Below are 21,071 nucleotides of genomic sequence, written 5' to 3'. Positions count from 1 at the left end.
GTCTTATTTCGAAATGCCTGGACAAATACAAAAATAGATAGATAATAAATATCGAAACTTAAAATGATCCGCCTTCGATAACAGCAGGTGCTTCGATAGCAGAAAGCGGCAACAGGTTCCTCTCACACAGTTGCCACCAATACCAATTCAACCACTTTATGGCCACAAAACAGGCTTCGGATTTAAGCCAGCTGAGCAGTAAACTGGAGTTTGATCACCATGGAAACCATTTAGTTTTGTTGCCAAAGCAAATGCTGAAAAATAGTTAAGAGGAAAAAACCAGTGCAGTTGCAACCCAAAGATGTTTGTTTATCTCAGCAAAAAGGTAGGCTTTGCCTTTACATAAAAAAATATTTACTTATTAAGTCTACGCCTCAAGATTGCAATACCCAACAATGTCAAGCTCAACTGCATTGCCTGGAACAAGGAGGAGGGCTACATCGCAGTGGCCGGCACAGATGGATTACTTAAGGTCCTCAAATTGGATCAGGGTAAGTCCACAATATCAGTTAAAATAACTGTTTGGGATTGAAAAATAAACACTACTACCAGCTACTCCCAATGGACAAAGTAAAGGTGGCTTGGCCGCTGTCTCCAATCTGTCCATGAACCAAACGCTGGATGGTCACAAGGAGTCGGTGAGGGTGGTCACATGGAACGATGCCCAACAGAAGCTGACTTCTTCGGACACGGACGGAGTGATCATGGTGTGGATGCTGTATAAGGGATCTTGGTACGAAGAGATGACAAATGACAGGAAGAAGTCCACAGTGGCTAGCATGAGCTGGACCTCGGATGGGTCTCGAATCTGCATCGTTTACGAAGATGGGGCCATTATAGTGGGTTCTGTTGATGGCAATCGGATCTTTGGCAAGGAGCTTAAGGGCACTCATCTGACTGGTGTCCAGTGGAGTCCGGATAATCGACTGATCCTGTTTGCTTTGGCAAACGGAGAGTGTCATCTGTACGACAATCAAGGGAACTTTGCTGTGAGTAAAAGGCGCCCATCCTTGTAAGTCTTCCTTAATTACTTTCTTTTTAAAATCCAGATGAAGCTACATATCCAGTGCGTTAGCCTTGTTGGTGGATCTTCCTCTAAGGCACATCGCATAGCCAATATTTGCTGGTTCAGTGGAAGAGTTCCCCCAAGCCGCAAGCGTCCGGTGTTGGCCATTTGCTATGAGAGCGGAAGGGTGCAGATCATGAGGAATGAAAATGATGATGGTAGGAGGTGATATAGACTCTAAAAAATACTTATTTACCCTTTTCACTCATAGCTCCTACAATTTTTGACACTGGGATGCGGAATGTGGACGCCAAGTGGAACCATGACGGCACTGTCCTGGCCATCTGTGGAACCACTCTGGACGTGGCTACCCCAGCTTCGCAACGTGACTCAAACCAAGTGTGCTTTTACTCGCCGCTGGGAAAGATGTATCGCACCCTAAAAGTTCCGGGCACCGACATCACGTCGCTCAGTTGGGAGGGAAAATCGCTACGCATAGCCATGGCCGTGGACTCATTCATTTACTTCGCCAACATCCGGCCAGATTACATTTGGTGCTACTTTGAAAAGACCGTGGTGTTTCTGAACAGCGGAAGTGGCTCAAGGGACTCTCCCATGAATGTTATCACCTTCTGGAACACGGTCTCCAATCAGAGTTTTCTCAAGGAGGTGGAGCCCACTTTGTGCCTGGCATCCAGTAGTGAGCACTGCGTCTTGGGAGTGGAGTGCGTTAGTAGTAACATCAAGGAGATTGCTCTGAGTACCCTGGAGAATCGCAGCAATCCGGCGGATGACAGGGTCTACCAGTTATTGCTCTGCAACTCCATTGGAACCACTGTGGATTGTGAGTATTAGAAAACGTGTCAGTGGTTTCATTGGTTATAACATTTTGTATTTAGCCAAGTACACGGACATTAGGCCCTGCTTTGTGGGCATCAACTCCTGCTATGTGGCTATAGCTTCGCAGGAGGAAATCCTTATTTGGCATTACCACACACCAAAGGTGGGTACTGTCTGTAACAAATCCACTTCTCGGTTAACCAATTATCTTCCTCCAACAGAGTGCTTCTACTCTGCACAATGTGAAGGCGCGCAAGGAGAAGCGCTTCCACATCGATGACACCCCTACCGGAGTCGAAATGGCCAAGGATCTGATGCTCAGTAGCAGCAGTGGCGATGGTCACTCCACACAGCGGGGAATCAATGATCCCATCTGTGCACTGGCCCTCTCTGAGAAGTTGCTTCTTGTGGCTAGGGAATCCGGAGCAATCAATGAGTACAGCATAGCGAATGTGGCTCTGAGGAACCGGCACTTGATGAACTCCAAGGTCTACAAGATGGCCATAAACTGCAATTCCACGTGAGTCAGATAACGGTTTTTCATGATATATTTATAATAATACCCACTAACGTAGACGTGCTGCTATCATCGACCACATGGGTGTTATGACCCTGCTCGATCTGGACGACAACAGGGAAACCCAGCTCAACTTCAGTCGGGTGGAGCGCAAGGATGTTTGGGCCGTGAGTTGGGCCAAGGACAATCCTCTGCTTTTAGCTCTGATGGAGAAGACGCGAATGTATATTTTCCGCGGCAACGATCCCGAGGAACCCGTCTCCTGCTCCGGCTACATCTGCACCTTTGAAGACTTGGAGATCACCAGTGTACTGCTGGACGACATAATTAGCGTGGGTGAGCTGCAGAACTCATCACACCTAATACAGCTAAGGGTGAAGTCCCTGCGGGATACCGACGATCTTTTGGAGCATGTGGGACTAGAGGATGCCAAGCAGTTTATCGAGGACAACCCGCATCCTAGGCTATGGCGACTGTTGGCAGAGTCTGCTTTGAAAAAACTGGAACTGGAAACAGCGGAGAACGCCTTCGTGCGATGTGCCCATTATCCGGGCATCAAGTTGGTCAAGAGGTTGCGCACCATCCACTCAAACGAGCTGCAGAGGGCGGAGATATCGGCCTTCTACGGGGAGTTTGAAGAGGCGGAGAAGCTCTACTTGGATGCAGATCGTCGAGACCTTGCCATAGAGCTGCGCATGACCCTCTGCGATTGGTTCCGCGTGGTGCAATTATACAGAATGGGAGGATCTGGTGTGTCCGACCAACAGATGGAGATTGCCTGGAGGGAGATAGGCCACCACTTTGCCAACTTGCGTTCATGGGAGAGTGCCAGGGAGTATTACGAGAAGTCACACTATATGGAGGGCTACATGGAAGCACTCTACCACCTGGAGCAGTTTGACGATTTGGAAAAGTGCGTGGAACGATTGCCAGAAAAGAGCCCTCTGCTCCCGAAGCTGGCCGAGATGCTGGCCTCCGTTGGTATGTGTTCCGAGGCAGTTCAAGCTCATCTGCGTTTCGGCGACCAGAAGGCCGCGGTCTCAACGTGCGTGAATCTCCGACAGTGGGGTGAAGCTGTGGAACTGGCCCAAAGATTCCAGCTGCCGCAAGTTCAAACCTTGATAGCCAAGCATGCAGCTCAGTTGCTCCAAGAGGGTCGTCTCAAGGAGGCTATTGAGATGCAACGAAATGCCGGCCGCCACCTGGATGCAGCTCGGTTACTTTCCCAAATGGCCGAGAGGGAGCAAGAGAAGAGGGCTCCGCTTTTGAGGGTCAAGAAACTCTACGTTCTGGCTGCTCTGCTGGCGGAGGAGTACCTTAAAGCGGTGGCCACGCCAGAGATCGATTATGCAAGCGGAAGGAACACGCTACTGGACTCGATTGCCCTAGAAGATGCGGCCGCTATCGAAAGACTATGGCACTGTTCTGAGGCCTACCACTTTATGCTCCTAGCCCAGAGGCAGCTGCGCTTTGGGATCATCCACAGTGCGGTGGTTACAGCGGTAAGGCTACGAGACTACGAGGATGTTCTGCCTCCTGAGCACATTTACAGCTTGTTGGCCCTGGCCAGCTGTGCTGATCGGGCATTTGGCACCTGCTCAAAGGCCTTTATGAAACTGGAGCAACTGGGACACTTGCCGGAGGCAACTCTTCAGAGATATGAAGAACTGGCAGGAGGCATCTTCGCAAAGTACGATCCGGAGGATACCGTTGGTGAAAGGGTTGATTGCTATTCCTGTGGAGTGGCAGTGCCAGACAGGTTAGTGGAGCAGCAATCATTAAAACTCATTTAAACTTATGAACTATTCCTTTTTTTTAGCTCACCCTCCTGCCCGGAGTGCAATGCACGTTTTCCGGCTTGCATTTCATCCGGAAAACCCATCACCCAGCCCACTAACAATATATGGATCTGCACCACTTGCCACCACTGTGCTGCTCCCACAGAGATCTCACGGCACCGCACATGTCCACTGTGCCACAGTTTAATTGTATCAATGACAGTAGAAATCTAAAAGTGTAGAATCTTTATAATATCAATAAATATTTTATTAAATATTTTAAACATATAAGTTTAAACTTTTTGGCATATAGGTTTTGGCAATTACCACTTATTGAAAATTGCTAAAAAAAAAATGTTAAAGAATATATATTGTTATGAACTCTGAAAAGTTTCCTTTATTTTAAATTAAAATTATTCAAAAAGTCGTTGTACATTTCCGTTTCCTGGCTGGTCTCTCTAAAAATCTCGTCTTTTAAAACCGCTGTTAAAAAGGCTCTGTATCTTAACATTTCTGTTAGAAACCATTAGTCTATTTTAAATCTGTTATAGTTATTGTTACACAGTGGTCACACTCATGGATATTTCAATGATCCCGAAACGGTCATACCGGCGAGTGCACGGAAAACGGTTGCGTTGCAGCGCTTTGCTCGATTTAAAGTAAATAAATTAAATAAATAAAATAATAAAAACCTGCGGGTCGTGCGGTTGTGTGCGCATACAAATAAATTAAAGTAAATAGAATATGCGGTGCTTGCAAAAACGAGTTCCAATTGAGCAGCAAAAATAATTAAATTGCATTAAAGAATTGCGTTGTTGTGCGTCGTCTTTGTTGGTTTCAACGTTTTAGGATTGAGCGCACGGAAAATAATTGTTTTAATTCAATGGGATTACACATAAATTGCTAAATCAGCTAAAATTTGCAAATAGTGTGCCAAAATAAAGAGAGAAGCGAAACTAAAACGAGTTTTTGTGGATGGTGAGAAAGTCAAAACAATACGCAGATATATTTATTGCTTTATATGCACGGTGTTGTAAGCATTTAAAAATACAAATCCCCTTGAAAGGCGACGTTCAAAATTTCGTCAACGTGTAAATTGAGTGGAATTCGATTTTGAGTGCATTCTTCGGCGTTTGTTTTGAGTGAGAACGTAACCAGTTTACACGGTACTTATATATTACCAAGGTGAGATTTTGAGTCAAATCATGGCACATTAGCTTTAAAAGGCTTTAGTCATTGTTATTGTGTTAAAATTAAGTCTTGTGCTAAATGTGTCATTTTCCTGGTGGACTTTACGAAAGTTCCAGTTAGCTTTGTCTGCTTACTTTCCTTTCTCCCTAACCCTCTTTCTCACGAGTGTTTTGTTTATGGCCCGCCTGCACTTGTGTAAGTATCAATTAGCGCTATTGTGCACAGCACACCAAGAACAGTTAAACCTGTTTTGGTTTCTCTTTCGCACAATTTAATGGCCTTTCTTTTGCTTTTGGTTTTGCGCGTTCTTCTTCTTATTTATATCTTTATGTCTGTCATGAATAGCAATCGCAGTAAATTGGCTAAATTCCCTTTCATCGCTCCGTTCTCTATCCTCTCCGCCCGACAACCCGCATCTTATGGATTCTTTCCAGTTTCCAGATTGCTGCGGAAGCTTCCAGCTGTCGGACCAACAAAAAAATACATAGACAGATCAAATGAAAACAGTGCCTGCATACACACACACAAAAAAAACCCAACTAACGCGCACAGCTTCTTCTCCTCCCTGTTGAGATTCAAAACGAAATACAGTCATACATCTATTAAACGACAAAAAGCATCTTTAAAATTAGAATTTATGAAATGACATATGGGTTTTTAAAATGTTTTCCTCGTCTTCAGTGGTTTTCTTTTCATTGTTGTGAAAATATTCTATAATACATATATAGAAACCCAAAAACTCAGTAGATTTGCATATTTACATATTTACTTATATATTTAATGTTGCCCTTTTTAGTTTAGTTATTTTCTTCCTGTGTATTCATGTGGTTTCTGTTTATCAGTACTGATTGTCGTATCAGCCGTTTTGCTTTCTTTTATATTTACAAAGTGGGGAATCCCAAGTTTTACGCATTGAATACATAATGGTGATCATATGGGTAATGGAAATTGATTTTACACAAATTGAAAATCTTGTTACATGCTAAAATTCAATTTATAGGGACTAGATTTAAAAGAAAAAAATTAAATTCAATGAATTTGAATGTCAAACGAAATATAACACTTTAAAAACATTTTGGAAATTTAGAATTCTTTGGTTTATGTAAAGAATTTTTCACACGTTTTCCTTATTTCAGCGTTTTGTAGCTTAATAATTCTGACACTGGCAATGGAACTTGATTATTATTATCATACGTGATTTGGCGAACGATGTCGCCTGCTTAGGACCTGAGCTCGAAATTGCAGTGCACAGCGAAAAAACCCACAAGCCCTTGCAAAATGAAGTGCTGAAACGGCAGAAAGAGGTGCGCTCTCCTTATCCTCATATCTTTAGATACTATATATGTATGTGCATATAAGCATGTGTAAATGTCTGTTCAGATTCCTTACAAAGCCCGACTTTGTTGTCACCATAATTACTCAGCCTTATTAATAATGCTGGGAGGAGTGCTAGGGAGTGGCTGGGATGAAAGCCTAGTGCGATTCTAGTCCTACACTTTAATGACAACCGTCAAAGAAAAACCCATCAACTAGAATTTTCGCTGTTTGTCGTTGTTCCATTATGATTACAACAGTTCTCTGCTTTCTGTTTTTTAATTTTCTCTCGGGTTGCATTATCCAACATTCTTTTGCTTTCTCCGTATTGTTGCAAGTGCAGTTTCAGTTAATGGCGATTATGCAAAATTCTTCGCCGTCTGTCTGCTCTACAAGGTGTGGGTGCCTTTCCAGTAGAATAATATACTCTCGTTCTCTTGAGTTTCAGCTGAAATACGGCTGTGCCGCTTAAGTTCTTCTAAGAAGCTTCTAGCTTTATCCGAATTCGGGGAGAAATCGGAGCTTCACCTGCTAATTGGCCAATACAGAAATGAAGGTGTAAAATAAGTACGAAAACTGCTAAACAGGTGAAATTACTGTCAGTGTGGCTGACGTGGCAACGAATTTATGGGCCTATACATATATAATTGTTTGTCGCAGCAAAAATTTAACTGCCTTCTTGATTTAATCAAGAATAATTAGTATACCATATTAAGCTATTCACTGGTTGACTTGATTGTTCTAACATTACATTATCCCAAGTCAAAATTAAAAACAAAAAACGCATTGCAAGTTTAGGGACCCCAGAATTCATTATAACGAATAAAGCACAATTTCTTTAATAATGGCTTCCACTCACGTTCGATGCCCAGAACATTTGGTTTTCGTACGAAACGAATTCCTTGGCATTCAAAACGTTTATTGTTTTAACAATTGTTTATTTCAAATGTGTTTTATCAGCACGTCAAGGCGTTAAATTGCCAACTGGGTGTAAAACTTATGCGTTGCGGTCATAGGAGATGTTTCAGTAAATTCGACTTTGATTTCGCTATCCAAAGTACAGCTCAAGCGAACAGCTCTATTTATATGGAGCGGGAAGAGACATCTTTGTTAAGTTTATATCAAGTGCGCAGTAAAGCGGAGTCGGAAAATTATCTGGTTCGTCTTCCTCCTCCCACACAAGATTATAGGAATATGAATCCAGATGTTTTGAGAATGGGCCTTACAGTTATTAGTATGAAATTCTGTATTTTATATTTCCTATAAAAAATTTGTGATACTTATTTTTTGGTTCTAATTTCGAAAAGGCATACCTCTCAAGTGGATTAGAACTATTTTGAAGGTACTTTCTAAATAGCAATCGAAATCTCCTAGTCTTTAAAAATGTCTGGAAGAGAAGATTCTCTTTGATTTCTGTTCAACAAAGCTCTTTCTTCAGTCCGAAAATGTATTACGCAGCTTTTGCGTTTGCACGATCCACTTGAATGTAATTTCCTTAATTTTCCTCCATCAGAACTCAAGGCATTAGTCATATATGAGTACCTATATGTTTGAAACACTTAAAGGCAAAAAGACACGTAGACAGACTGTCAGCGGAAATAGATTTAAGCTTATTTGCCAAGATTGTAATACAGGTGCTTACTGTTTATAGACACTAGTTGATATGCGGCGGCCCTTACTGCTCGATTAAGAACTGCAAACGATATCTTTCATTGGGTTGGTGCAACGAAGTCTGCAGATAAGGGAGCCAGTGCGAGCAAACATAAGGTTCGCCACAATTACTCGTCTGTTGGGCAAGGGCGGAAATAAAAACCTTCAGTTTTAGGAGATGATTGACCCTCTGCTATGACCAGGAACCAAACCTTAAACAAGCTGCTCGTGAATGAAATCAAAGTGACTCAGCCAAGCCAGATGCTGCTTGTACAAAGTTTACGAATTGTGAATGGATTCGATACTCGATAAAATTAACTGTGCCGGACACGTTTTCCATTGAAAATCTCGCACACTCGTTTATTATACAGCTAAAAGATTCATAATAGTTTATAGACTATAGTCTAGCTTTGTTTAGCTTTGAGTGACTCATCCACGACATTTTCATTTAGATCATTAAAACAGCAATCAGCAATGTAAACAAATAAGTAAATTGCGAATGTAAACTCGTTGTCTCGTGGAAGTTCACATAATAAGAATGCTTTTCGCATTTTAATATGATTTAGCGGAAGCTAATTTGATCCTTAAGTGAGAAAATAAAATTTGATGGTGATGTGTTAATATAATTCTCAACTGGTGGTCCCTAGATTAAAGGTTACCCATTTTATGACAGACTTGCCATCTAGATAAGTGCTGTCAGAGGCTTATAAGATCGAATATAACCCAAGATAACCCAATTAATGTTATCTCCTTTTACATTATCTTTATAAACCAAATCCCAATCCGCTTTACATTTAAACCCATTCTTCAGCTCATCCCTAAATGTAATTTTCCAAACTAAACCAAACGACTTAAATTTAATCCGCTTCGCACGTTTTCGCTACCCATCGTGGATTTTATTTATTTACAGAATGATTTGATATTATTCTATTAGTCTTTGTCCATGACCGGTTTACGCATCTTCCGTTCGGTGGATTTGTTTATTTATAGTGAGTCTGAATTAGTCACCTACAAAAGTACAAATATCAGTGAACCGAATCGCTTTCCAGATAGAGGAGAAGGGTCTGTGCTATTCTTATCGCCTGTCCTTATCTATCGTAATCTTGTGAGCGGCGTCTAGGGGTTGCCAGTGTTTATCTCTGCCTTCATTATATTTTTGAGTGTATTTTTAAAGTGTTTCAGGATAAGATAATAATTTTTCTTTGAAATATAAACCTTTGAATCCTTTTTTCTTCTGATAAAAGCGATGAATTTCCTTTAATTTTAACATCTCAAATCCTGAATTTTCAATAAGGCGTTTTCGTTGCCGCGTTACTTGATTACTTTTTAGCTCATCACGCGATTTCTGGCTAATGGCAACCTTGACAATGACCACTTTTGTCCTGAAGTAATACAGGAAAAGTGATGAGTTAAAGAGGGCACCTGCCGTGTGCCGATTAAGTGAATCAGATTTCACGCTGGATAGAAGCCAACCAGCAATTATATTTCCCATATAAACACAGATTGTGGATCACGACAATCCCCGCTCTAATTGTAGGTATTTTCTAACTATACAGACATAGCTGGCCCATGCTTCATGTCAGTTCGTAATGACCGGCTGGTGAAAGAAACAGCTCGCTTTTGTCGGTGATATATATATAATATACGAATGTAACCCTAATGCTTGATATTAAAAGTGGATCTTCATTTCCTGAAAACTGTTGTAGATTGAAATGTTGGTGGTTCGGCCTGGGTCAGCTTACTGATACCGATCCACGTTTATGCAACCCATTCTCGATGGATCATTGGTAATTGTAAACGCTGTCCGGGCAATACTTGGCCCAGTTCACACGTAGACGTGACATAATTTATGTCAAGTTCTCAATATCCATTACCCCAAGTTTGAATGAAATCTGAGATATCCATCCCATAGGCAGCCCCTGAATAGTTTGAAAGTAGGCCCTGGGGCACTCAATCGTAACTGGAGGAGGGGATTCCCTTCGGAAAAGTCTTCCCAGTCATTAATCGCTTTCTGTAGTAAGTGAATCAGAAAATTAACTAAAATGCTGGGAAAATGGGGCTCTTTGCTGGCGGGATGCAATTGAAAGTGAAATCGCAATATACATGACCAACAAAGGCTTACAATCTGTGGTACTGCCCCATGAGCAGCGGAAATGTTTTCGTTTTGATTTGTTTATGCCCATATTTATCATGCAGAATAAATTGCAAAAATAATATACATAATAAATTGGATGGATGGGTGATGAGCAAGTGGCCAGTAAGCGGATTAAATAGTAAACAAATAAATGTATTTTCGATTTATTGATCAGTTCAGTAAACAAGCAACACCTTTAAACAGATTGCACCCTTGAGTTAAGCAGACATTTTAAGCAATGATGCAATGTGATACAAATAGTGGTTATGAATATTTAAAAATATAAATTAGACATCTGCGGTTGGCATGTCATAAATAAAAAAGGAATATTGCTACCCTACCCCTATCCTGGATCCCTGCAAAAACACACATCATACATTTTTGAACTCTATTTTGTTGCTGCAACACAAAATATAGTTGAATTCCAGTTGGTTTCCAGTAGTTTGTCTTCTTTTGTTGTGTGGAATGCGCTGCTCAAGTGTCCTTGTGTGATGTGTTAATAAAGTAGAGAAAGAGGATTCTGGGTGCAGTTTCTCTCCCTTTTTTGGTCCACTAATGGTTGGCCTAAAACACACGCCGGCGCATCTGCCGCATGCCCTCCGTCAACCCCGTTCTTATGGAGAACATGAATGACAAGGCGAAGCCCACAAGGCTGAAGAGGAATAGCCAGGGCGTCACCAGAACCACGATGAGAAAGAGCAAGGTGTCATTGGCTTTGGCATTGGCCAGGCGCCACAGCATTTTGCGAAGGGAGCTGCGCAACTGGAATTTGGCACGTCCTACGCGGAAGTGCACGCCGCCGCAGAACTTGACGGCGCGCTGGATTTGACAGAAACTCACAGCCATTACCAGGGCCAGCAGTTGCAGCAACACCTGCAGGTGCTTGGCAATAGCGGTCTGTCCACAGCGCTGCAGCGTCTCCCTCACGCGCTTTCGCTTCTGCTCCGGGAGAGCATCCATCAAGCATCCAAAGGCGCGGTTCCAGCGGGACTCTGTCAAACCTGTACCCTTCTGCTGACTGCGCAGATCGCTCTCAGAGTCCGTGTCCGAAAAGGCCGAGTGTCCTCCTGAACGAGATGGCCCATCCCCCCGCCTAGGAGTCTGCTTCATGAAGTCTGGTGGGGTGGTGTCCTCCAGCACGGACATCGAAGACGCTGAATGGTCGCCTTCGTAGGAACCGTAATAGTTAGGGATGTGGGGCAATCCCATTCGTTGACCGGGTCCTACTCCGCCACTTAGAATGCGCTGGGCCATAGCAGGAAGTGGTGGTGGCAGAGAATCCAGTCCAACTCCTTCGACCATCAAGCGCTGGCGGCTAATTGAACGCATCAGCGGTTTGGTGGACGATTTGCCCAGGAACGGCATCCCATTGAGGCCCTCGGGCACTGGTCCGTGTCCAAACCCACCGCCATCGCCGAACTGCGGGGCATTGAAGTTGAAGGCACTGGCTCCAAAACCTCCTGGGCCCCCGTTGAAGGGCAAACGCTGCTTGTGCATATTTTTGGGATATTCTAGTTGTTCTGACCCCTCGGGATTGATATCGTTTCCCTGTTACTTATTGAGCAGCTACCAATTTCCGGCTGTGTTTAAAATTTTCTAGGTTCTGACTGGACTAATTTGGTCCGGAGCTGGCGACTCGAATCTGACTTGTATGTCGTAGACCCAGATTCCTCTTGGATAAATTGGGGAAATAACATATTTTATGTTTTGTACATTTGCTTAATGGATTCTATGTTATGCTTTTACTCTTCATAACACTTTAAACTGATGATCTGAAAAACTGACTAATGCAATTTGTTCTCTCTTTGTTCTTTCAGTTGGATCTGGCTTAATCGCAGTTTGAGTCATCCTGTAATAACTGTCTGTGATTATGAGTTCGAAGTGATCCACCACTGTAGCTGCATCAGAAAGAGAAATCGACTTCAGGACCTGAAACTCACTGCCATCATGTTTCGGTTGATCCTCATCGCCAGCCTGGCTCAGCTAATCTTAGCGCAGGCAGATCTAAAAGATCTGGATGGACCTAATATATGTAAAAAAAGAGAAACGTAAGCGTAGTCTATATAGCAATCAAAATGGTCAGCTACTATTAATAAATTAATGAACCTTTAGGTATCCTGTGGAAGTTGTCTTCACAGAACTGCAATCTTACCAAGAACGCGGCGCCACTTGGTGCCTAACATTCCCGTTACGTTGTTCCACCTATCGCATCAAACAAAGAGTGGTAAACAAGACCCAGACGATTAGCAAGATCCGTTATGTAAGAGATTGTTGCGGTAAGTAGGAAAAGCTAGAGAAACCTTGAACCATGTTAAGAAATTTGCATACCTTTCAGAGGGCTACATTGCCAGTGCAGGAGAATGTGTGCCACACTGCTCGGAACCCTGCCAGCATGGCAGATGCATATCCCCGGAGAAGTGCAAGTGCGATCATGGTTACGGAGGACCTGCCTGTGATATAAGTTCGTTGACCCTTAACTTACTCGTATTTTGTACCTAAATGTTGTGTGTTTTTAACGGAATCTTTACAATGAACTGCCTTGGGTGCTCTTAGGGTGCGGTCCGCCACGCGCGATGAGCTAACCCCAATTGATAAGAGCTTTGAAGCTTTGTTCTAAATGCCCTTGCAAAGCACAGATTAGGGATTTTGCTTAGAAATGTTTGTTATGCCACTGAATTTATCAATATAAGTAGAACCTTTATGTGTTCATATGGAGCGTCTTGAAAATGCGCAAAAAATGTATAAACAAGGAGCTGATAATAATAGAGGAAATTTATGTATTGATAGAAGTAGCATAAACTAAAATAATAGAAATTGTTAATACACCATAGATTCAGGGTTACCATTTGAGTATTAGGTAGGCAAATTGCTCAGTAAATTATGATTCGATATAGGTGACAAGACAACAGACAGCACATGTCAAAAGTACAAAAGAAACCCCAAAAAAAGGGATAACATAAAAATACCACAAAAAATATCTACAAAACCAACTACACTACACTACAACATACAGGAAGGAACACAGGATGGACGAGGAGGATTTCGATTACCTGCCGCTAACAAACGCCAACACCTTGAGTGTACCGAATGAGCCTGCCCTGCTGGCTGTGTATGAACTGTACCGATCGCCCTTGACCGCCAATCAGCATTTGCTTTCCGAGCGCAACCGGGAGACCTTTGCAGAGCTATTAAATGGCCCTGACCAAGTGCCCACTTTGGCGGATCTGTGCGTCCGACAGTTGGCTAAGCGTGGGAATGCCCACGTGCCCGCTGCCGTGCGCGAAGATCCGCTGAAGATGCGCATATTCTACGACTCTTTAGATGTGGAACTGCCACTGCGAGAGTGCTATTCCGTGGAGGATGTGAGCTACTGGAGGCGCGTCGTATTGGCCAAGTGTTCCGAGACTTGCCTAGTATTGAAGGGATTAAACGATTACGACTGGCGGCCCAAGGGGCTGAGTCTAAAGTACGTGGAACTAGTTGAAGCCTGCCCAGCAGCGCTCTGGCCAGAGCAAGAGATGTCCGAGTTGGCAGAGCTGATTTATGAGCATGTGCGCTCCATCGACATTCGGCACCTACAATCACTGACGGAGTATTCATTCCGGAAAGCGGGACGAGAAGAAGATGACTCGGAACCGGAAATCAGCTCCGAAGAGTCTGAGGGCATAGAAATTTCCAGCGATGAGCCAATGACCCCAGAAGATGGTGACGAGGAGGGGGAAGAGGAGGAATCGACGTCATCGCGTTCTGAGCCCAATAAGGCTATTGGATTCAAAACAAATTTTAGCCTTAACTTCTCGGACGAGGAAGAAGGCTCCGACAATGAGAGGCGAAAGCGCCGGCAAGAGCGAAACGCCGCCCGCCAGCGGTTGCGAGATCTAAAGGCCGCCAAGGAAGCGGAACGCGCAGAGCGCAAGCTTCGGATCTCTGAGATGCGGAAGCGTAAGATACCGGAGAAGACCAAGAAAAAAAAACGGAAGCAGCGTATCCAAGGCGCCTTTGACATCCAAGTCGAGCCGGAACCTGAAGATGGGGAGATCAAGAAGATGGACAGGAGAAATAAGCTAAAGTATCTTAAGCACCTCCAGAATATGAATTATCCGGAGGATGACTGTCACCACATTGATCTTAGCTTTGTTCGCCATTTCGTCAACCTGGTATCGCTAAACCTGGAGTTTCTAGGTCCAGCGTTGGGTAGGGAGTACCACAAGCGGCACTCGTTTTTCTCGGTCAAAGACATAAACCGCCTGGCCCGGGGACTAGCATCGTTGCAGCAGCTGCAGATCTTCCGACTTCGAAACAGTCGGCTGAGCAGCATAAAACTTTATACACTGGTCCGGGCGCTGCGCCTGTTGCCCTTGCTAGAGGTGGTGGATTTTGGCTACAACCAGATGACTGACGATTGCGGTCCCGAGCTGGGAAGCCTACTGGACCGGCCACACATGCTGAAGTCTCTTGAGCTGGAATACAATCGCCTGGACACACGGGCCATGACAGCCATAGGAGCTGCATTGCAGAAACCGAGCCTCGCTAAGCTAGATTATCTGGGATTGGCTCACAACAAGATGAGCGGCGATGCTTTAAGCATTCTCTGCAACCGTCTCATAGGCACCGAGCACGTGCAGGAACTTAATATTTCCGGGATTGATGCGAATCCTCGGACAGTTGCGGACGATATCAGCGTTCTGCTGCGTGGGCACGATCCTCTGCGCAGGTTAATAATGGCGGCAATTCCATTGGGTCCAAAATTAGGCATCACGTTGATTTGTGCTCTTAACGCTAACACAAATATTTCCTACTTCGATTGTAGGGACTGCGACCTTAATGAGGAAGAAGAGTTGGAGGCAGACCTGATAGTCAGGCGGAACGTCTTTGTTGAAGAAACTAGCTTTGTCTGCGATACGGAACGTTTCCCAAGTGTACTCGATGTGTTTGAGTTTGCCAAGACGATGAGGCATCCGATAACGCAGAAGATCCTTGATGACATGGCGAAAAGGAAAGAGTGCTTGCTGAACTATCCGCCCCCAACGCCAAGTGTCCAAAGCTTTGTACAACAGTCGCTGGTGACAGAGGAGTCGGAGTACGATATTTGGAAGGTGCTTGGGATCACTCCAAAAGCAGACAAAGAAATAATTCCAACCGAGGAACTACCAAAACAAATGAGTTCAACTTCTGTAAATAACAAGGAACCTTTTATATACGAACCCAACGACTTCGACCTTGAGCAGTTCCGAGAGCATGTCTTTCTGCCCGGGACGCCAAGTAGGTACTCCTACTTCTTGAAACAAAGGGACAGTAAATAGGCTATGATCTGGAAACCCATTATGTTACTCAAAATTAAATGTTTTTAGAACTCAAAAAGTTGAATTTGTATATTTGATGTGAGAATAAATGTAGAATTTTAGGTATTTAGTGTATAGAGTCAAAAACTTGCTTCTGCAAGGGCATGTTATCTTTGGACTACCAAAGATCCGCACGTAGTATCTCCGTAGTTGTACTTTGCTTTCTCCCTGTATGTTGCTTATTAGCTTGAGTTGGTTTGAACTTTTAAGTTGCCATATTGACCCGAAATCTAACACAACCCACAACCCACAACCCACCCACACTCTACACTCCACTCTCACACCCACATGCAGTCCACTCTGGCTCAATTATTCAGGTGCAAGCAGGCTTTCGGTCACTAATAATTCCCCTCACCAAAACGGCACGATCCGGGAGCGGAACTTATCCAGGCTCCTGGGTTTGCCGTGGCTTACCCTCCTGGGTTTGCCGTGGCTTACCAGCAAAATGCAACAGAGCAAGCAAGCAGCAACTAACTGTCGATCCCGTACGATCCCTGTGAACCGTACCCGCTGTAACCAAGTTTGTGTCACTTTTCGGTAGATTGTCCGCCGGGCTGGTACGGCCGGAATTGCTCGATGCAGTGCGACTGTCTGAACAACGCGGTTTGTGAGCCCTTTACCGGCGACTGCGAATGCGCCAAGGGCTACGTCGGAGAGCGCTGTGCAGACATCTGTCCAGAGGGCTTCTTTGGGGCCAACTGCTCGGAAAAGTGTCGCTGCGAAAACGGCGGCAAGTGCCACCACGTGTCCGGTGAATGCCAGTGTGCGCCTGGTTTCACAGGTCCCTTGTAAGTGGACGAAATGTGAGGAGCCTCTTGGGCGGCATAACCCTATCGCTGACATCATACGAAAACTAAACGTAGAATGCCTTGGGAGTGTAATAATGATTCTTATTCTTAAACCAATGCATCCTACGATTAGTTTTTCTCCTGCGAGTTAGGTTATGCCACCCTCAAAACAATACTAATCCTCCGCTTCAACTAGATGCGATATGCACTGCCCGGACGGGAAACATGGCGCCCAGTGCCAGCAGGACTGTCCCTGCCAGAACGACGGAAAATGTCAGCCGGAGAGCGGGGCCTGCATGTGCAATCCTGGCTGGACTGGCAATGTGTGTGCCAACAAGTGTCCGGTTGGCAGTTACGGTCCGGGATGCCAAGAGTCATGCGAGTGCTACAAGGGAGCGCCCTGCCACCACATCACAGGAAAATGCGAGTGTCCGCCCGGGTATCTGGGAGAGCGCTGTTTCGACGAGTGCCCTTTCAACACGTACGGCTTCAACTGCAGCATGACCTGCGACTGCGCGAATGATGCGACCTGCGATCGGGCAAATGGATCCTGCATCTGCAATCCGGGCTGGACAGGAGCAAAGTGCGAGGAGAGGATATGTGAGGCTGACAAGTACGGATTGGACTGCAACAGCACCTGCGAGTGCGACATGGAGCACACGGACCTGTGCCACCCGGAGACGGGAAAGTGCCAATGCAGCATCGGGTGGAGCAGTGCCCAGTGCACCAGACCCTGCACGTTCCTGCGCTACGGTCCAAATTGCGAACTAACCTGCAACTGCAAGAATGGAGCCAAGTGCTCACCAGTGAATGGAACATGCCTGTGTGCGCCAGGTTGGAAAGGACCTACCTGCGAGGAGAGCTGTGAGCCGGGTACCTTTGGCCAGGACTGCGCCCTGCGCTGCGACTGTCAAAACGGAGCCAAGTGCCAGCCGGAGACTGGTCAGTGTTTCTGTAAGGCTGGATGGAAGAATATCAAGTGCGACCGTCCGTGTGATCTTAACCACTATGGACAGGACTGCGCCAAGGTATGTGACTGCCAGAACAACGCCGCCTGCAATCCCCAAAACGGAAGTTGCACCTGCGCCGCCGGATGGACGGGCGATCAGTGCGAACGGAAATGCGATGCTGGAAGATTCGGACACGAATGCGAACAGAAGTGCCAGTGCGACTTCAACAACAGTCTGGCCTGCGATGCCACCAACGGACGATGCGTGTGCAAGCAGGATTGGGGAGGTACTAGAGGGATTTCAATATACTTCATACAATTCACCTCATCAAGTTCATAGCTCATTGAGATCATCAGCATGATCAAATGCCCCTAAAATTGCAGAAGAACGACAATCACAAGTGTCAAGGAAAACTATAATTCTTCTTTATAAATAAATTTAAAAGCTTAATATGATTTGATTACCATTGCCTATGATGTATCATTAATTAATTAACCATTTATTTACGTTTTGATTTGTATTTAAAGAATCTATCAGTAGAAGTGTATTAGCCGAGTACTCACTTTAACTTGCTGCACTTTAAACGTGTTTCCATAACTTTATAAAGACTGTAAGGGTAAGAAGTGAGAGAAGGGTTTATGTGTAGGCCAATCCCCAAGATTAGTCTCAGCTCCAAGCATTAATACTCCGCACTCACCTCATCTCCTTCATTTGAATTGCATCTTTTCTGCATGCACATTTTTCATTTCTATTATTTAATTTGCTTTTCTGGTAATGCACTCGTGTGTTTTTGGGTTTTGTTGTCCTTGTCTGATGCCCAACGACTAATCAAACCAAGGCGTTCATTGCGAGACCAACTGTCGGAGCGGTTACTATGGTGAAAATTGTGATAAAGTTTGCAGATGCCTGAACAACTCGTCCTGCGATCCCGACTCCGGCAACTGCATTTGCTCCCCAGGTTGGACGGGCGCCGACTGCGCAGAGCCCTGTCCGCCAGGATTCTATGGCATGGAGTGCAAGGAACGTTGCCCAGAGATTCTGCACGGTGAGATATATTAAAATGAGGAATTAAACATGACCGAAATTAATTATGTACTAATAATTCTGTGTTTTGCAGGCAACAAGAGCTGCGATCATATTACTGGTGAAATTCTCTGCCGTACTGGTTACATCGGACTCACCTGCGAGCACCCATGTCCCGCCGGACTGTACGGCCCCAGCTGCAAACTCAAGTGTAACTGCGAGCACGGCGGCGAGTGCAACCACGTAAGCGGACAGTGCCAGTGTCTTCCCGGCTGGACCGGCGCAAACTGCAACGAATCCTGCCCCACGGATACTTACGGACAGGGATGCGCCCAGAGGTGCCGCTGCGTGCACCACAAGGTCTGCCGCAAGGCCGATGGCATGTGTATATGCGAAGCTGGCTGGTCCGGCACCCGTTGCGACGAGGTCTGTCCGGAGGGATTCTACGGCGAACACTGCATGAATATATGTGCCTGTCCGTCGGCCAACTTCCAGTGCCATGCTGCTCATGGATGTGTGTGCAGGAGTGGTTACACAGGCGAAAACTGTGACGAGCTCATCGCCTCCCAACGTATTGCTGACCAAAGCGACGATTGTGAGTTAATAATCGGGATGAAAATCCTTTTGCTTTACTCATTCGGATTCCTTTTACTTACAGCGAGCCGAGCTAGTGTTGCTCTGACCTTAGTTCTTATGACCCTATTCGCTTGCATCATCTTTGCTGTGTTCTTCTACTACCGCCGACGGGTGTCCAATCTGAAAACGGAGATTGCCCATGTGCACTACACCCATGAGACGAACCCCACAAGCTGGCCACCCAACCACAACTTTGATAATCCCGTGTATGGTATGCAGGCGGAGACGCGCCTTCTGCCCAACAATATGCGTTCCAAGATGAACAACTTTGACAATAGGAGCACGATGAGCACGGATTACGATGACTCCAACGCCAGTGGCAGAGGTAAGGAATATAGAATCTAACCTTTAGAATCATCGTCTTATAATATTGTATTTGTATAGTAGGCAGCTATTCGATCAACTACAACCACGACCTGCTAACCAAGAACTTGAATGCGGATCTAACTAATCCGATCGTTTACAATGAATCCCTGAAGGAGGAACACGTCTACGATGAGATAAAACACAAGGAGGGCTACAAGGACCCCGGTATGTCTTTAGACTCTATTATAAGTATGCTTAGTAATTATGCAACTAACAATGAACTCCACATTTGCACACATTTTGACATGAATCAGTGAAAATTTATAGCAAGATTTTGTTTCCCGAGGGTAAGCAAATATTAAAGAACCATTATGTGTATTGCTCTGTCCCTTTTCACCATGTCCAGTGTTTGAAATGTTCTCTTAAGTTCAAACCATCTAATTATTTGAATTGTGTTTCCTAGATGAATACGATCACCTCGACTACTCGCGTCCCAGCACCTCGCAGAAGCCCCACTACCACCGCATGAACGATGCCATGCTCAACATTAACCAAGACGAGGAAAAACCCAGCAACGTGAAGAACATGACCGTTCTGCTGAACAAACCGCTGCCACCCACGGAGCCGGAGCCGCAGCACGAGAGCTTCGACAATACCAACACCAACCTCGACAATGTGTCGACGGCATCGCCCAGTTCCAGTCCGGAATTTCGAAAGTAGACATCCGGAACAGTCACTTCTCCCGCTGGTTAGCTCTTAAGTCATCAACATATTTTAATGTGTGTGTATAGGGTTAACCTATCCCAACTGGTACATGCCAACTTTAGTTTACTATATTTCCTAGAACCTTAGTTGTTAACGTGATTGTGTTGTGTATTTTAGAGTAGCATTTGTCTTGCATTCGATTATGTTTTCTGTCATTTTGTATGTTCGCTCAGTAAGCCATGTCTGCTCAACAATTGTAAATTATTATGCAGGGGCCCTTTACAACCCATCAATGGTCCTCACTTTTGTAAATGTCTGCTTCACTGGCTCTAAATTGTACTAACATTAACGACTGTACCATCTCGACTAACAACCTAATTGAAATCATATTAAATTAAGTACCTTTAACACCTCTTCCTGTTAAAATTGTGGAGTGTCTCTGAGACAGACTCGTCGGATCTAAGGTTGCAATAATTTGTAAACAAATCCATGCGTATACACATTGATATCAATAGCATAAGCATATGGTATTTATATTTTTAATAAGCAGCTTACGTTTAGAGTGCATAAACAATACATCAAAACCGATCATATTTGGCATCGATATTTTTAATACGATGAAATATTTAGCAGAATAATTGTTATCAAAATTAAACGAAAATGTTTGGCCAAAATTGTATAAAACTCAGATAAATAGATTGTAGATCAAATATTAAGAACTAGGTCAAATATTGGAACATTATGATTGTGTGAAAGTTAATCCGATTATAACTCTATCAAGAAAAGCATTTTAGCAAGAAATATGTTAATCTTTATATACACGAATTCGATATTTTCAAATCGCGAATAATAAAACCATAAAAATATTTTAAGAACATGCCTTTCCTATAG

General features: G+C 44.4%; 4 protein-coding genes across 10 annotated transcripts; 3 read left to right on the top strand and 1 right to left on the bottom strand.

The window, feature by feature from the left end:
* Positions 1-146: 146 nt before the first annotated feature.
* On the top strand, positions 147-4,397 carry LOC108114195 (WD repeat-containing protein 35). Of its 2 annotated transcripts, none has more exons than XM_017225021.1 (9): positions 147-325; positions 380-491; positions 577-989; positions 1,050-1,224; positions 1,278-1,850; positions 1,906-2,009; positions 2,068-2,366; positions 2,422-4,122; positions 4,183-4,397. In XM_017225021.1, exons 1-9 carry the CDS (start codon positions 302-304, stop codon positions 4,373-4,375), a joined length of 3,594 nt encoding a protein of 1,197 aa, XP_017080510.1. In that variant the 5' UTR covers positions 147-301; the 3' UTR covers positions 4,376-4,397. The 2 variants fall into 2 exon arrangements, with proteins under 2 accessions (XP_017080510.1, XP_017080502.1); XM_017225013.1 differs by having other exon boundaries at positions 553-989.
* Positions 4,398-4,741: 344 nt separating this feature from the next.
* LOC108113772 (protein draper) lies at positions 4,742-21,052 on the top strand. Of its 6 annotated transcripts, XM_017224512.1 has the most exons (12): positions 4,742-5,326; positions 12,248-12,478; positions 12,543-12,706; positions 12,766-12,891; positions 16,314-16,560; positions 16,757-17,796; positions 18,349-18,555; positions 18,628-19,128; positions 19,192-19,494; positions 19,554-19,700; positions 19,790-19,822; positions 19,939-21,052. In XM_017224512.1, the coding sequence occupies exons 2-12, from the start codon at positions 12,378-12,380 to the stop codon at positions 20,193-20,195; spliced, it is 3,126 nt and encodes a 1,041-aa protein (XP_017080001.1). In that variant the 5' UTR covers positions 4,742-5,326; positions 12,248-12,377; the 3' UTR covers positions 20,196-21,052. The 6 variants fall into 6 exon arrangements, with proteins under 6 accessions (XP_017080001.1, XP_017079980.1, XP_017079963.1 ...); XM_017224491.1 differs by lacking the exon at positions 19,790-19,822 and having other exon boundaries at positions 19,557-19,700; XM_017224474.1 differs by lacking the exon at positions 19,790-19,822.
* Positions 10,805-12,087, bottom strand: LOC108113831. Its single transcript, XM_017224543.1, has one exon. The coding sequence runs from the start codon at positions 11,925-11,927 to the stop codon at positions 10,995-10,997; it is 933 nt and encodes a 310-aa protein (XP_017080032.1). The 5' UTR covers positions 11,928-12,087; the 3' UTR covers positions 10,805-10,994.
* Positions 12,898-15,838, top strand: LOC108113811. Its single transcript, XM_017224523.2, has one exon. The coding sequence runs from the start codon at positions 13,457-13,459 to the stop codon at positions 15,731-15,733; it is 2,277 nt and encodes a 758-aa protein (XP_017080012.2). The 5' UTR covers positions 12,898-13,456; the 3' UTR covers positions 15,734-15,838.
* Positions 21,053-21,071: the final 19 nt, after the last annotated feature.

Source organism: Drosophila eugracilis, unplaced genomic scaffold, assembly GCF_018153835.1.
Source record: "Drosophila eugracilis isolate 14026-0451.02 unplaced genomic scaffold, ASM1815383v1 contig_2088, whole genome shotgun sequence".
NCBI classification, from domain to species: domain Eukaryota; kingdom Metazoa; phylum Arthropoda; class Insecta; order Diptera; family Drosophilidae; genus Drosophila; species Drosophila eugracilis.
Note: the sequence above shows the minus strand (reverse complement) of the source record. Positions and strands in the feature narration are given on the sequence as shown.